Source organism: Gavialis gangeticus, unplaced genomic scaffold, assembly GCF_001723915.1.
Source record: "Gavialis gangeticus isolate Ggan-Ray unplaced genomic scaffold, GavGan_comp1, whole genome shotgun sequence".
NCBI classification, from domain to species: Eukaryota; Metazoa; Chordata; order Crocodylia; family Gavialidae; genus Gavialis; species Gavialis gangeticus.
The window spans coordinates 57,425,533-57,441,720 of NW_017728993.1; the positions used below are offsets into that span (position 1 = coordinate 57,425,533).

General features: G+C 44.8%; 1 protein-coding gene across 2 annotated transcripts in view; it reads left to right on the top strand.

Moving 5' to 3' along the window:
* The window catches only part of RGS8 (regulator of G-protein signaling 8), a 52,966-nt gene extending 37,307 nt beyond the window's left edge, over window positions 1–15,659 (top strand). For both annotated transcript variants that reach the window (XM_019501758.1, XM_019501759.1), the window contains 2 exons: window positions 12,502–12,668; window positions 14,051–15,659. In XM_019501758.1, coding sequence (XP_019357303.1) covers window positions 12,502–12,668; window positions 14,051–14,233 — 350 coding nt within the window. In that variant the 3' untranslated portion in view covers window positions 14,234–15,659. The remainder of the gene's footprint in view (window positions 1–12,501; window positions 12,669–14,050) is intronic.
* Window positions 15,660–16,188: the final 529 nt, after the last annotated feature.

A 16,188-nucleotide genomic window follows, 5' to 3' on the forward strand; every position in this document is an offset into this window, starting at 1 on the left:
CTAAATTTTTAGGGGCCCCACAGGCCGGATAGAATGGCCTGGCAGGTCAGATCTGGCCTGTGGGCTATATTTTGCCCACCCCTGCTCTTAAGAGAGCACTAGATTGGGCTTCTGACCACTGAGCAGAGGTTTACATAAATTATTTTGCCGGTAGTGGGTTGAGACAGCCAGACTGGCATGGGACACTCAGCACTGCTACTTGTTGCTACTTCAGAGATGAGAAGTGTGCACTCCTCCCTTGACATTCTGCCTGAATCTAGGTGCACTGGATGTGCAGCATTCCAGCTGTACCAGGCTGACTATGCACCCTTATTGCTAAGGAGTAACATCAGGTTCTCTGAACAGAACACACATTTGTTCTTGGGGGCAGGGGGCAAATCTTAGACAGGGTTGCACCATTTTTAAACTGGCTACGTGTGCCGAATTTCCATTCTATTACTGGTATAGACTGGTATTTGATCACTTATGCCAATAAAAACATAATATCTATACCTGGCCCTAGTGGCTAAACTTCCTTCCTATGCTAGGGAAATGCTACTGCAGCACCTTCCTTGTCTTCTGAACCCACTTTCTTCACCTTCTCCCCTCAGTCACAGTGCAAGTACACAGAACCCCAAGAGCACAGGCCTTGCTGGGACAGCAGTATGAAGAGGAATCAGTGGAGGACTAAAGGACTCTGGAGACAATAAGAATCCTGCCCCCACACTCCCCCAGCTCTACAATCTATTATCATTCAGTAACTCCCCACTGGAATAACACTAGCTGACTCTGGGTACATCTACATGTGCCTATTAATGTGCAGCAATAAGATCCACAGCAATAAGCTCTGGAGCTAATTACTCCAGGATCACAGTATGTGTGCCCAGAATTGCAGCACATTGAGCCAGGATGGAGCAGTCCCAGCTGGCATATCCTGAGGGTCAATGTGGGGCTAGCCAGTGTTCTTCAGCATGGGGCTAGCCAGCAGGAAGCCTCCACAATGAAGTACCCTCATGCCCCAGCCAGCCAGGGCAGCATCTACACATGTGCTGATGTGGAGATTTTTACTCTGTAGCAAGATAGTACTTGTATTAACAAGTACTATTCTGCTGCAGAGTAAATTAGTTTACTCCAGCCTAATACGGGTGCACATGTAGATGCTGAGACATTTACTCCACACCTAATTAGCCTACTGTGAAGTAAACATCTTGTGTAGATGTGCCCATTTACATTTTTCCCTAACATTTGAAAAGGAACACAATAAAGAATAAATTGTATAATCTCATTCCTCTGCAATGATGCTACAACCCTAATGCAGATTGCAGCTGAAATTTTCAGAGTCACCTGGGGATCTAGCTGCCAAGTCCATTTCCTTTTAATGGGCAATCCAATGGGCATTTAAATCCCTTAAATGCCTTTGAACAACCCAGCCTACAGCATTCCTCATCAGAAAGAAACTGATGCTATTTTAGTTGCCACAGAACATAATTTATGGCTGAGAATACAAATATTAAAGTTTTATGTATACAAGCCTTAAAAAGCATGTAATCAACCCACTTTCATACCACTCGACAGATCAATCATTCTAATTCTGCTCAGAAAAATATTATTCTATATTCTACCCCAACAACACATAATTTGGGGAAGTTATAAGCAAAATAGTAAAATCAGCAATATACATTCAGTAGCACATTTCCATAACAGAATAAAACAAGGGAGCACAGTGAAGTTGTGTGGGCAGTATAGGAGTGAAAATGGGTGATGAAGGATTACATGGCACGGGGGGAAAGGCTGGATTATTTGTTTAGACAGATTGTATAACCAGTGCAGAATTTTGTTTTAATAAAATATAATTTTGCTGTCTTTCTTTGAAACATTTTGTGAAGGAATTAATTGACAGTTATTAACTGCTTTAAGACCTGAGAATAAAAAAGGTGCTATAATATTTCAACAACAATAACTCAGTGAGCAAGAAATGATTGGTAGGAAATATTTTATTTTTATATGGTATTTTGGTCAAAATATAAAATGTCAATTAAAAAATGACCAGCTGCAGTTGTTCTTCCAGATTCCCATATTAGGATGTGAAGAAAGCTAAGTGGTACAATTATCTGAAGGGAAATTTCAGTTACAAAAACTATGAAACTAAGGTGTCAGGCACTGGAATTATACAAGTGGTTTCCTCTTTCAGTTGGCAGATATGAATGATAAACCAAATCTTAGAATAAAGATAAACAAAATCTTAGAATAATAGTCACCACAAGTGTCAACATTTATTAACAGGTTCCAGTGTGGTTTCAGAGATACCAGTTTTTCCCTTTATCTAGACTAGGAAGTAATCATGACAACTTTGATGACAAGTGCTGGTTTCTAATAGCAATCACTGTAGAAATTACACAGTGATTAATGAAATAAGTAATAAACCACTTTCTAAAGACATATTCCATGATTATATTTTTGTACCTGAATCCTCCAAAATTGCCAGTCTGAGAGTCAAAGTCTATTTTCAGTTACACTGATGTATGGATATGAAGTAATTCCACTGGAACATCATCATTCCAGTGTAAACTAGAGTGGTATTTATTTGGTGTGGTCACCTTTGGGTGAAAGGAATTATCTTTTGGAAGTTGCAGATGTTTTCTTTTGTGCACACCTGCATCCGAAAGGCAACAGAAGTTCCAAAGATGCATTGTGGAAGCAGACAAAAAATCAGTTATCTGCAGGTTTTTTTCCTATTAAGAAGCACTCATCAACATAACTAGCACTAACAGGTAAAGGAACCTTGTGACTACTTAAGTGTTTCTATATGACCAACCCCAGGAAACCTTATCAGCTAACACCTGAAAAAGGAGAGAATCATGTCACTCTAATTTCCTTATAACTGTCCAGGTAAACAGTAATCTCTAGTGTAATTTTCAATTTATGCTTCAGCATGAGCTAATCACCAGCTGGGCTCAGGGAGAATTTTCTCCTGTGGTTTATAGTGTTATGCAGGTATAACACTTCACTTGATGCATCTGCCACAGACCTTCATTTCACTAGGTGACCCATGAGTCTGTTTTGGAATAGAAATTCCTATGCGGATTACAAACTGATTAAAGACTCCCATGGTTTAACTCACTTGCGATACAGACAGTTTTCACCTGCCTGGGTCAAAATTGAATCTGGAATGAGGCTTGGGGCTTCTTCTGCCTCCACAATTTCCACAGTTATGGCATGTGCTAGACCATAAAATGTGCTCAGGAACTGAATGACAAATGATAGAATCATAGAAAATGAGGGTTGGAAGGGACCTGAGGAGGTCATCTAGTCCAACCCCTTGCTCCAAGCAGGACGATCCCCAACTAGAACATCCCAGCCAAGGCTTTGTCTAGCTGGGTTTTGAAAACCTCCAAGGATACGGAGTCCACAGCCTCTCTGGGTAACTCGTTCCAGTGTTTTACTACCCTCCTACCCTCCTTTCTAATACGTAACCTAAACTTCCCTTGCTGCAACTTGAGAGCATTGCTCCTTGTTCTGTCATCTGTTACCAACGAGAGCCATCGAGCTCCATCCTTTCTGGAACCACCCTTCAGGTAGTTGAAGGCTGCTATTAAATCCCCCCTCAAATGGTTGCCAAGTCTTGTTATACTTGCAGAGCTACATGAGGAGGGTAGACTAGAATGGGGAAGTATTTCTTAAATCAAAATGTGATTAAATATTACTATAAAGTGATCCAGTCAAGGCATCCTCGTGATATGTTAATGTCGACTGCCAGATGAAACAAGCTGATACTGTACACATTTGCTACTGTGTGGCGAGGAACTCTTGAGTGCAGTCCAGGGAAAACTTGGATAACAAATGTACGTTTCCAATGCAATCTGGCTCCAGAATGATAGGTGAATTTAAGGGAATCCAGAGTTCTCACTTCCCCCACCTTATCCCTACACCCAGCCCCTGCCTCTGTGTCTCTCTGGTCATAATCTTTATCAGGAATCCGTCTATTTTTTTTAAGTAGCATGTAGTGTTTTCATATTGGACCCGATTCATCTTGGCACTAGTTGGAAGCTAGCTTGGGGGCTGAGGGGCAGCAATGTATGCCGGGGCTGCTGGAGTCCTCCTAAAAAGATTCAGGGTAGCCCTGGGGGCTACTTTATCCTATGCTCTAATTGTTATGGTGCCTATGGGCCTTGCAACATCTGAGGAATAGCCAGAGTATTGGAACACTCAATTATGCACTCTCTTGTCCTGAGCTACCTCCTGTGTTGTGAGAGCATGGACTTATAAAGCCAATAGTGGGTCTGTGCCTACGGAGGGGAGTCCTGCTGCAGCTGGGCTTTTTCCTGGGAGTGGTGGGAAAGGGAGCACTTCTGACTGCTTAGAGGCCTTTTGGGCAACCTGGGCTGTTACAAAGGGACTATATGTCATCAGTGAATGAGCCCACTGTCTGTAGTGATTCCAAGGCTGGGCAATGCCCTATTTGCTAAAGGAACTGGTATGATTCAAGCCAACTACTTTCTGGCTTGTGTATCAACATCAGCCCTAGCAAGCAATTGAGAATGGGCAGGGCAGCATCACTCGTGCCTTTCCAAGCACACACACAGCTCTGCAGCAGGGATCGTTTTTGTTGCGCTCATCTTGGAATAAGATGTGGGAGTCCATTCTGCACCCTTCCAGCCCTGTTTAATGCCAGCTGGTAGAAAGAAGCGGAAGTCTCTGTTTCATCCATATTTTCCAGGTGAACAATTTAATACACTATGTCTATTTGCAAATGTAGACTGGTGAAGCAAAGCCACTGAGAAATACAGTCAGCCTGTCAGATCCCCTGTTGAAACAGTAGCTTTACTTCTTGGTCACAGGAAACCTCAAACCATAATGCAAATAGATTCCCCTGGCTCGGGGTTTCTCTCCCTAAGCTCACAGCACAGAGCCAAGGAGCAGCAAGAGCCTAGAAAGTGTCTTATTTTCCCTCCCAGGAGCACCTTTGTGAGCGTAGACTGCTATTCACTCTTTATTTGCCAGAGGCAGGGCAGGGCATGTTGCTCCACCAACAATAATGTAGACCTTTCATTTTCTAAGTGCATATAGTAGTGGAAAAAAACTGGGGGTGTGAAAGCACAGGAAGGGGATCCTACATTCTGTGCTTTGTGTTTCCTTGTGCATTAAACAGACAGCAGAAGTGACTCTAATATGCTATATATTGGCATATTTTCTCAGTTCATGCTCATGAGGATTAATGATGACTTCTGTGAGACTGGAGTTCAGTCTAGTCTGGAGATTGTATGTGCAATAAGTGACAGAACAGTAAGCCTCCCTTGGTATCCCATGCCCAGGAGACATGGTCTAGTCTGCCAGATGGAAATTCCTTTTGACAGGATGCTAGAGGAAATGCAAGTAGTGGCATATCTTGTTCTGCAACCCTCCCAGGAATGGACACATGGCTTGTCATTCATCCAGCAGGACAGTGTGTCCTTAAACCCTGAATTTGTTTTCAGCTCACAGTCAGACATGTAAAAATCTTCATGTGAAATTTTCATTTTAGTTTTGTGAAGATTTCCCCCCACTTTCTTCACAGTGTACAATTTCTTGTGTTTTCTGCCTACCCTTTGCTATTCTTATCACAAAATCATGGGAAAAGCCCATGCTCCTTTCTGGTTATTTTCAAGGCAGAATAGCACATCCATATTCTGTGCTTTCCACAGAATTCATCTAAGGTCAGAGAAGGTCATCCTCCCCCACCTCTTATTCATCATTGCCTGTGCAGCCAACATGCTGTCAGAGAATCCTAGCCTTGTCTCCTTTGTCCCAGGATCCATGGTTTCTCCTATTGCTGAGCAATTTCTCCATTTACCATAGGGACTATTCCCTACACAAAGTGTCAATCACATTTACAGCAGTAAACAATAATCATTAATAGCTTTCCCTTTCCTGCATGGCTAGATTCCTGGTCTATGATTTAAGCTGTTAGCTTTAGATCTTTTTTAAGCTGATGAGGCTGGCCTTGGTTGACAGCCATCATGTTCTGGCCAGCAAAGCCCTCTCCTTATTTCAATAGTCAATCTACTCTCTGTGATTTAGGGGAAGAAACTCAGAGGTGAGGTCAAGAACACAATCAGTTCTAATCACAGCTTTGTCATGGACCCTGGTCATTGACCATCCCTGCTTCATTGTTCCTCTCTGTGTGACAGGGACAATAATACCAACCTAATTCAAAGGTGAGTTGCATGGATGAATAAATAAAATTAGTGATGAGCTGTGTTTTGGTACTATATACGATTGTTACCTAAAGCCTACAGGGCTAACTTATGCCTTTAAGACACAACCCTGTTTTGGGAGCAGCAAGGGAATCATCCTGCCCCAGGAAGATCTTGGCAAAGGATTATGTTATAGGAGATATTAATACTTAGCACAATCCATTCCTTCATTCTGCAGTATACTTTACTGCTATTTTGGGGGTACAGAAAGGGACAAATCTTGAAGTCCTCATTCAGGCTAAATCTCCACTGAAGCCAGCAGGCATTATGGCTGAGTAAGAAGTGAGTAAAACCAGTAATGTATCTGTGATCTGGCTCATATTCACAAGGGAAGAGTACAAGAGTGTGACTAGCCTGCCATTGCTCAGCTGTCACAGACTTGCAGATTCCTCCTTGGTCCATTCCTCTTACGGGCTCTGACTCTCTCCCCTGAGTTGAGGAATTCTATGCACTGTTTTTATCCTGTCTGCTCTATGGTGACTGTTTCCTCATTTGGTTTTCAAGGATCTCTACACTTACAGCTCCTTTTTTGAGTCAAATGTCTGACTAAGTATATGAGACCTATCTTAAAGGCCACTGTCCCTAATAAGTACTTCTTGAAGGACCATGATTTGGGACAAGGTTGCCACTCTAGTCTATGGATAGCCCATGCTGCCATACCTGAAGGCTCCTAATCCTGCTCTTCATTTCTGCACTTTATCTGTATGATATGTTTTATGTATTGGACTTCCTAGCTGTTCCAAGTCTCCCAAATTGATATTTCAGTAGGTGACCCTGTAGATCAGTGGTCTCCAAAGTAGGGTGCGTGCATCGCAGGGGGTGTGCAAGACGATCCATTGGGGTGTGGGAAGAAAATATTAGAACTTCTATTTAGATGTATATTTATATAAATATATATATATTGGGGGTGCGTGCTCAAAAATTTTGTACTGATAGGGGTGTGCGAATATAAATATACATATATTGAGGGGGTGTGCTCAAAAAATTTTTACTGATAGGGGTGAGTGATCAAAAAAGTTTGGAGACCACTGCTGTAGATGATGCTCTTTTCTTCAAGCCAGTACTGGAGCCTTGTGTTGAGACAGACTGTTCATTCAGATGAGATGAACTTTGAAGCAAAGATTCTGACCACTTGTAATGAACCCTCTCAAGATTCAGTTTATGAGTGGGAAGGTGTTACAATAAACATGCAAGCTAACTCAGGTAGTGGCATCCCACATACGTAAATTCACCCCACATTTTCACTTAGATACAACATACTGCTTCATTTCCCATCATAAACTGCTGTGCAACCTCACTGTGCAGCACCTGTTTAATAGCACTCAGTAATCTCATGTTCATTTTCTGAGACATAACTGCTACTGCCCACACTGGAAATACTGGTGATCAGCCAGAGACTGAAGGACAAAGGGAGAGAGAGCCAGCCAGCCCTAGGATTTGAACAACCCCATCCATAGAAGATCCACCTTTGTCCTCATGTTCCCCCTTACATCAGGTCCAATGACCTGCAGGTCTCCAGATAATTACAAGTGACTCCAGATATCTGACCTAAGAGAAGGGCTTTTTCCATGTATAGAGACCTGGCACATGGGGGTTACAGAAGTCTTTGGGAAAAGGGAAAGTATTAGATTCTTATGGGTGAATGCATGCAAGTAGTATGTGCCCCTGGCAGCAAAGGGCTTCTTGGCCAGTGGCATCAGGGGAGGTCTCTTCTTCCTATAGCCATGAGAAAAAAAGAGGAGAGACAGAGGAAGGAAGGAAGCAAGCAAGGAGCAGGGGAACAGAGAGAGAGAGGGAAAGTGAAAAAAGAAACAGAAAAGGATAGAATTGAGATGAGGGAAAATAATGAGATTGGGGTGAGAAAGAGGGCTAGTGAGATCTCTGACATGCCCTGCATTACAGGCTCAAGGAAGGGCCATCATCTCTTTCAGGTACATCTTCCTCAGCATGCCAACCCCCCAACCTGCTGCTCTCCAGTGCTGCAGCTCTGTAATCCCCTGTATATAAGTCACATTATACAATGTAAAGTGTCCTGTTGTGTGCCTTTTACTTCTTTGTACATAGGTGTACTCCCTCTTTAAGAGGGTCTTATTTGCCTTAGTGGCTAGAATCATGACTTCCAGCCACCCCCATAGTTATGGCAGTGCCTCACAGATGATTCATTTCCCCCTTTGTAGGGGATCTCTTGGTCCCAAAGAGACACTGGGCCCCTCAGGCCCCAAACCATTGTCCGGGTTTCAGCCTTCTTGGCCTTTGCCCCTTTTTGTCTGGATGAGCCTCCTCAGCCCATATCCACCACCCTGGACTCTTGGGGCATGTGCCCTGGGAGAGGGGTGGTGGTGCTTTAATTAGAGCGGTTCTAAAAGCTGCTCTAATTAAAGTGCCTGGTGCATCACATGTATCAGCATCCCCATGCTGAAAAATGGCAGTGCGGGTGCTTTAACTAAAGCTCATCAAATGAGCTGAAGTCTGCTGAAGCATGGTAATTAGCAGTGTGTTGGAGCAGCCTCACTGCATGTGTATAGGCTCCCTGGGTTCCTAAGCCCCAGCCCCACATGTCTCTGATCAAAGCTGGCCTCACAAGCAGAGTACCCCTGGCACCCTGCTCCATGGCCTCCCGACCTCCTGTACCACCACAATCCAGTCCTCCCATCTTAAATTGAAATAAAGAAAAGAAAACCAACACATAAAGGATTAACTTTTTGGTTCTAACTCAAGCTCAATCCCTTCAGGGCCTTAACCATTGTCACCTTCATAAGGAGTAGCCTCGATTCCCCCAGTCCCAGGTTACCTCCTTTCCCCTGGCAGCTAGCTTTGCCTCCCATCTCCTTCCCCTGAAGCCTGCAGGCCTGGACTGCCCATCCCAGCTCAGAGAGTGGGCTTATATGCAGCAAGATCTGTCCTTTCTAGTCAGTATACTGCTGCCCCTGGAGATATGCCCAGTGGTTTCTACTCAGCCTAATGAATTGTTGGGATGTTCTTGTCCTGCAGCCTTCCCAAGGTACTTAGTAGGCCCATACCTAAATGTTGCAGTTCTTGCTGGGGCTGGATATTGCCAGGGCTACAAAAGTAGCTCCCTCTCTGATTGCAGTTAACAAGGTTGAGATTCCCTGTCCCAAAGAGTAAGGAGTAAGATCAGGAACATGGAGTGGAAAAAGACACATTTTATAGAGACAACCACATTGTGCCTGTCAAGAAGGATAGGTGATTGAGGTCAGGCTCCAAACCAGCAGCACAGCCCAAGACATTCTGTATTGAAGCATACAGGGTATGCGCTGGGGGGCACAAACCACAGTGGTTGCAGTGCTCATAGGGTTTCAATAAGTGCTTCTCAGTCTCCTTGCCAGCTCAAGTCTGGCATCTAGTGCAGAAGCAGGGTGCAGCAAGGGGTTAAAGTAGATCAAAATAGAAGAGGTGCTCACCAGCACTGGAGCTGTATGTGAAACTTATGCAGCAAAGTGAGTGTTTCTCTTGTGTGCATGGCATGGGGGAGAAAACAAAGACAAGAAAATATGAGGATTTGTTAAGGAGCCTTTGATATTGTGAGACCAGGTCCTAAGGCAAACTCATAACAGGCCGGACAAATGCGGGCACACTTATATATGAGTATGTATGCAATGTATCGTTGCGGGAAGTGCTCCCTACTCTCTCCACTCACCCCACCTATGAAAGCCAGAAGGAAGAGGGATTGGAAACAACCTTTCTGGAACCTTCAGAGACTTCCAAAAGACCTCTTCCACCCTCTCACTGATTACCATCCCCTGTTCTGTAGCTATTTTTAGAGATAAAAATTGGCATGGGGTAACACTGGCCGATTGTCATAAACCTTAAATTGCCCCATGGTAAAAGTCCAAAGGGTTTGGAGCATCATAATGGAAAAAATGTTATGGGCCAAATTCAGCCCTAGAGTAGATGAGCATAATTCATAGATTTTGGCTCCACTTTCTCCAGGGCTGATCTTGGTCTTAGACTTGCAGAGAAAGGAAACACAACAGCTGAATCCACATGGGCTCATTTTATGAATATGCCAGGTTTAACAAGTGGGCCGTCCCAGGGCTGGTCTGAATATTGGTCTGCCCACTTGTTTAGGGCAGCCAACCCACCTGCCTCTCCTGCCGTGCCTTTGATGTAACTTAAGCTGTTCCCAGACGGGAGGCTGCCCATTTAATTGCCCTGATGCCAAGGGCGAATACACAGCTCCAAACCTCTCCTTATACCATGTCCCATGCCTTGCACATGGCATCCATATCCATTAATACTCCCCCTGGCCTCTTAGCTGGGCTGCACTCAGCCTCACCCAGCCCAAACTTAGCTTCAGGCATCCTCAAACCTACCTGGGCCTCATGCCCCTGTAACCACCCGTGCTTGTCCTTCGATGACCGGCAAGAATTCTTGACCAGAGAGGGTGTACTTATTCCCCGGTATGTAATCAGCTTGCTGGCTTGGGCGTCTGTGGGAGTACTATAAGTCTGCGCCTGCCATGTGTTTGGTGTTATAAAAAGGAAGAGAGGCCGATCTTCTTTGTCCTCATACAGCCTTCACACAGATGCCATAGGTCCCGCATTTCGGGGCTCTGCCTCTCCTACACACCCACCTAGTGCCTCCCAGATGACAACACAGGTAAACCATGTCCAATCACAATTTGCAACAGTGTCTTCCTGGCGCTGATGCAAAAGTATACAAAATCCTCCACACCGGTACATCTCTCCTGCTTGGGAGTTAAAAAGTCCATATCACAGCACCGTCCACATAGTGAGGCTAGGGAAGTTAGCTCTCCTTCCCCTGTGCCCAGCCCCAGTACTCACAGCTATACTGTGCTGCCTGCAGATTTTCCTGGCCTGTCTCTGGCTGTCATGGTTGCCAAGGTCCAATTTCCTGCTCTTTGGTACTTGATGTAGCTCCTCTGAGCCAGCTCCAGTGAGAGCTGCTTGTTGCTATGGTTTCCACCATTTGCCCCTGCAGGGGCTGTCCCTTTGGAGTGCAGCTGCCATGGAACCACTGCAGCCACTTTTGGTCCTCCTGCGCACCGTGTCCTTTAAACTCCACCTCCGCATTGCGCTCCTCCCACTGGGCCCAGCAGGTCCTTATTAGCTAGGCTTGACCTGGAACTGGCATCCTGGATGTGCCTGATGTGCTTCTGGGTCATCATCTGGGAGCCCTGGCCCAGCTGCTGCCGCAGCCAATCATGCTCTGCTGCCACACCCCTCATACTGGGCCTTCTTCGCATGCCCTTTGCTGGGGCCTCAATACCCTGCCCTTCACTGGCTGCTGGGCCTAATGCCCCTTGGGCCTCAGGCCTCACTCAGTGGGCCTGGGCCTTGTCTCAGGCCCTGTTCAATTAGCCTGGACCCTGCCTCAGGCCCTACTCAGTGGGTCTTGGCCCTGTGCTTTTCTGTTGGGGTGCACTCCCCTAGCCTTTCCCCTCCACGGGGTCACCTGCAAGGCAGCAGAGGCTGAGGATTTCCACTGCCCCATTCTCACCTTTCACTGGAGAGGCACAGGTGTGACATTTCCTGAGGACTGCCCCACCACAAGCAGCCCCACCACACCATCCTCCCTAGCAGGATGTAGTTTTTGGTTATGCCCCAGGACCAGGAACTTCCTCCATCCCCATAGTTCCTATCCTGAATCTCCAAGCTGTTCTGGGAGCAGCAGATCTCTGGCTGGGTGATATTGTTCCTTCAGCCCCCTGCAGCAACTGCCAGCTCTGCTCTTGGGGCCTAGCCTTATACCCAGGCACCCAGCCTCTCCACCAATCAGGCAGCCTCTTGCCTAACATGTGACCGCCTGATCGGGTCTGCTGTCACCTGCAGGCTATTTGCCACCTGCTCAGACCCCTTAAAGTGGCAGGCACAACCTGTGCTCTGCCACACTAAGGCATAAAAATTAGGACACTCACATTTCCTAATAAATTCTACTAGGTTTACAACATGTGACCTCAGCTGGCCTGGAATATTACTGAAATCCCACAAATGCTGAGCACTGAAAATAGCTAAGAGCGTTTTGATCACCTACCCAGAGAGGCAGTTATCACTCAGCATTTCTTCCTTTTCCTGTTTATTGTAGTCATTACAGTTCAAAAATCCAAGGTCCTTCCTGTGTGGAAATAAGTAATGAGAAACCCAGGAGACAAGACTACAAATGGTGTATTTTGAAAAATTTTGACTTAGTCACAAATGGGTGAATGGATGAATATGAAGTATCTGCAGGGATTTACCTGGAGCTGCCTGAAGTTGTTTCCTGTTTTCCTTCTCCTTTCATGCATAAATCCAATGTTTCCCCCTCACAGATGGGGTGGCTGCATTCCGCGCGTTCCTAAAGACAGAGTTCAGCGAGGAGAACCTGGAGTTCTGGCTGGCCTGTGAAGAGTTTAAAAAGACCCGATCAGCAACCAAACTGGCATCAAAGGCTCACAGGATCTTTGAAGAATTTATTGATGTGCAAGCCCCTCGAGAGGTTGGTAGTCATATGCCTCCTGGTGGGATTAGTCTCAGAGGCAAGCCTAGAAAGAAAATTCTCTAAGTGATGGAAGAAAAAGGAGTGGTTGGGAACACTTTGGTTTGCCACAAGTTTCACCAATGAGATTTTGTACTCTTTAAGTAACCAGTACAGAATTTAGAGCTGGGAATTGTCCCTTTAACAAGATGATGATGTCACATCCTATACTGTGATTCAGGTTGTGGCATCATACTCTTTACCCAGCCAGGAGTTCTAGTGAATATACATCCAATTTCTAAAAAATGTTTCCCCTGACAAACAACCTGCCTTAATGACACTGATCTTTAGAAAGCTAACTCCAAAGGCATCCCTGAGAGAGAGTTTGCCATTGCTCCTCTTTTGGACTATGGGAAATTCCATGGCGTCAATGAGGAAAACTCAGACTTTTATCAAAACTTGCGACCTGCCAGCATTGGCAATCTGAGGTCAAATTAATTTCCTACTGAAGTGGATAACAATATTTTCATCATGATAATGGGAGCTGGATAAGATCATCAGTGTCCTGTTATGCTTAATGCATTCCCAATGGGCTTAGAATCTGGAGTTCTGATCCCACAAGTCTAATGTTGAAACCAACCAGTGCGACAAACATATGAGGCAAGACACAGAGGTCTACTTCCTTGATTATATAATTCCCTATTATATAATTATGGAAGCCTAAGTAGTTCAACAGAGTAGCAATGGGAAACTGTCTCCCAGGGATGTCTTTTCAGTCAGTTTTCTCATGACAGCCAGGATAAAGACATAATTTTATTAAGACAAAATCTATGAAAATTATAGCGCACAGGTTCATCGTAACATTATACTAATTGTAGTAGAAAAGTCTTGGCATAATATATTTTGATGCAGTGGCAAATGATGAGAAAATCCAAACAATTTATTTCAAAATAAAATAATGTAAAGCCATTTAATCCAATTTTACTAATAGCTTGAGCCCCTAAAAAATCATTCTTTATTAATTTTGACATGCATAGAGTGAAGTTTGTAAAAAGTATTGTAAAAGAGTTCCTCATCAGTGGGGGGCTAGCTGGAGTAACAAAGACAGGGGTCTACAGTTTCAGATTTAGAATAGGTGTCTAAAGATTGGCATCTGAATCCATAATAAGGAACCTAAATATAAGTGGCAAAGGTCCTGAGCATCCCAAGATAGCACAGAAATTAATATATATTAAGTACCTATTTTAAGCTGCCTAAGTATGAAAATTGGGGAATAGTATATTACAACTCCCCCCCAACAACTCATGTTTTTTATCACTACAATTATGTCTGTGACAAACAGTTTTAACCGTGTAAGCCCAGGCTTACTCTATATCAACTTCTTTTTTGGACATTTTTCCTAGGTGAACATAGACTTCCAGACACGGGAGGTGACAAGAAGAAATGTGCAGGAGCCCTCTCCTTCTTGCTTTGATGAGGCCCAGGGGAAAGTGCACAGCCTCATGGAGAAAGACTCTTACCCCAGGTTCCTGAGATCCAAAATTTACACAGATCTGCTGACTCAAACCCAGAGGAGACTCAGTTAGAGCAGATTGCGGCCAGAAGAAACCACGAGCTTCCCGCAGCAGCCAAAACCATTTCCAAATGTGAAATTCCATTGTTGTTAAAAAAAAGCAGTGGTACAGCAGCAGAAGGAGGGGGAGGGGGAGTGGAAGGGGAGCCCATTCCAGAACGTGACCCAAACACAGTGCTAGGACTCTCTGAGTTTGTGTATGGGCTTTGGTTCTTGGTAGCATCCTGAAGTTGTTGCCTTTCTCTGGAACAGAAATGTATCCTCTGTGGTGCAATGGGCCATCTGCCTAGAAGATGGGCCTCCTAAAACTCACTCCACAGGCTATTCTGTAAATAATGCTGATATACCCCTCCATTCTTCTAGAGCTCTCCTGGCTCAAACCTCTTCCATACATTTGGAGATGATGCTAAGGGTAGTCATGAAACCAGTGTCGCTGAGCACAATCTAAAGCACTGCTTCACTCACACGGGTGGCTAGGACTCTGATCTGAAGGTTGGGGTGGGAGGAGCTAAGGCCACAGGACCTGAGCTTCCTCCCAGCTCAGGTGGAAGAGATCAACTGAGTCAGCTCTTTCTTCCAGGTGACACACACATTGTGAAGTCAGTAGTGACTGTCTTGCAGCCCCTTCCTACCTATCTGACAGCACCCCTGACTATAAAGTCCTTCTCTGTGGGGAAAAGAAGCTGAATGATACTTTTATTAATTTGTCAAGGAACTTCAGTTTCCTCCCTGGCTAGAATGGCTTTGTCATTTCTTCTGGTACAAATGATTATTTATTACAGATATTTATTTACACTGAAGTTAAGCCTATGGGCTTTGCTCCTAAGTCTGGTCCCATTCTGTGTGACAGTGTACCAAAACAAAACCAAAAAAAGATGCTCCTGCTACCAAAAAAACTTTGCAGGATTAGTGGACTCTTCTTGTGAGGCAACTGTTAGGTACCAAGACAAATCCAAGACAAGAGATGTTCCTCCCCACTAATTGCTAACAAGTACGGGGAACAAAAGGCACATCTGTTATGGCCGAACACGCTTTTCACGTGTTGCCTGATGGGGGCATAATGGAGAGAGATGGAGAAACATGGAAGTCATGGTTATACTATTAATATTTATTGGTTACCAACTGTTATTATCATTTAATGATTGCCAATTGAATGTTCAGTATTCAGGCAAATATAGAGACATGGGCCCTATCCGAGGAATTTGTTCTAAAATAACTAGTGCCCTGGAAACATAGTGCGTAGAGTTAAGCCTTGAAGCAGTACTTGCTGTATTTGCCGCATTTTTATTACATAGTTTAGGAGGAAATCGTGAACAGACATCAGCTGTGTCACAGGACAACCATGGTGTAAAATAATATAATTAGAGTAGAATCTAAAATCTGTAGTTAGAGTGATCCCTGGCTTTTCTATCCTCCAAGTTTGGGTTAAAACATTGATGTATTAATGTCTGTAGATTAGTCACTGTAAGCTTTCTCATGGGAGGAGTCAGGGCTGTCCCTGGGGGGTGTGAATCTGGGTGACTGCCCCGGGCTCTGAGACTCTGCCACTGCGGCCACATGCTGCTGCTGCCGGCTCTGCCACCGCTGCCAAGCATTGCTGGCTCGACACCACCCCCGCTCTGCTGGCTCCAGCCACTCTGCCCCCCTCCCCTCCAGGTCCCGCACACCTCTAGGGATGACTCTGGGAGGAGTGGTGTTTTTGCTGATGTGTTACAATCATGATTACGCCTATAAGTTTTCCAAGGACTGCGTCTGTAATGTGACCACTGGGTAAAACCGGTACCTGGGTTAGAAAAGAAGGGGAGAAGAAAGAAGGTGCCTAAATTACCATGTTATTGTTTTGTGATGACTCTCGGGATTCAGGTGGTTGTTATAGTTCAGGCATACTGTCTTGTTGCAGAGCCATGTGCACAGATCAGAGATAGTTCCTGAGCTCTTTAGGGCAACCAAAGCTCAGAAAAGCACAGA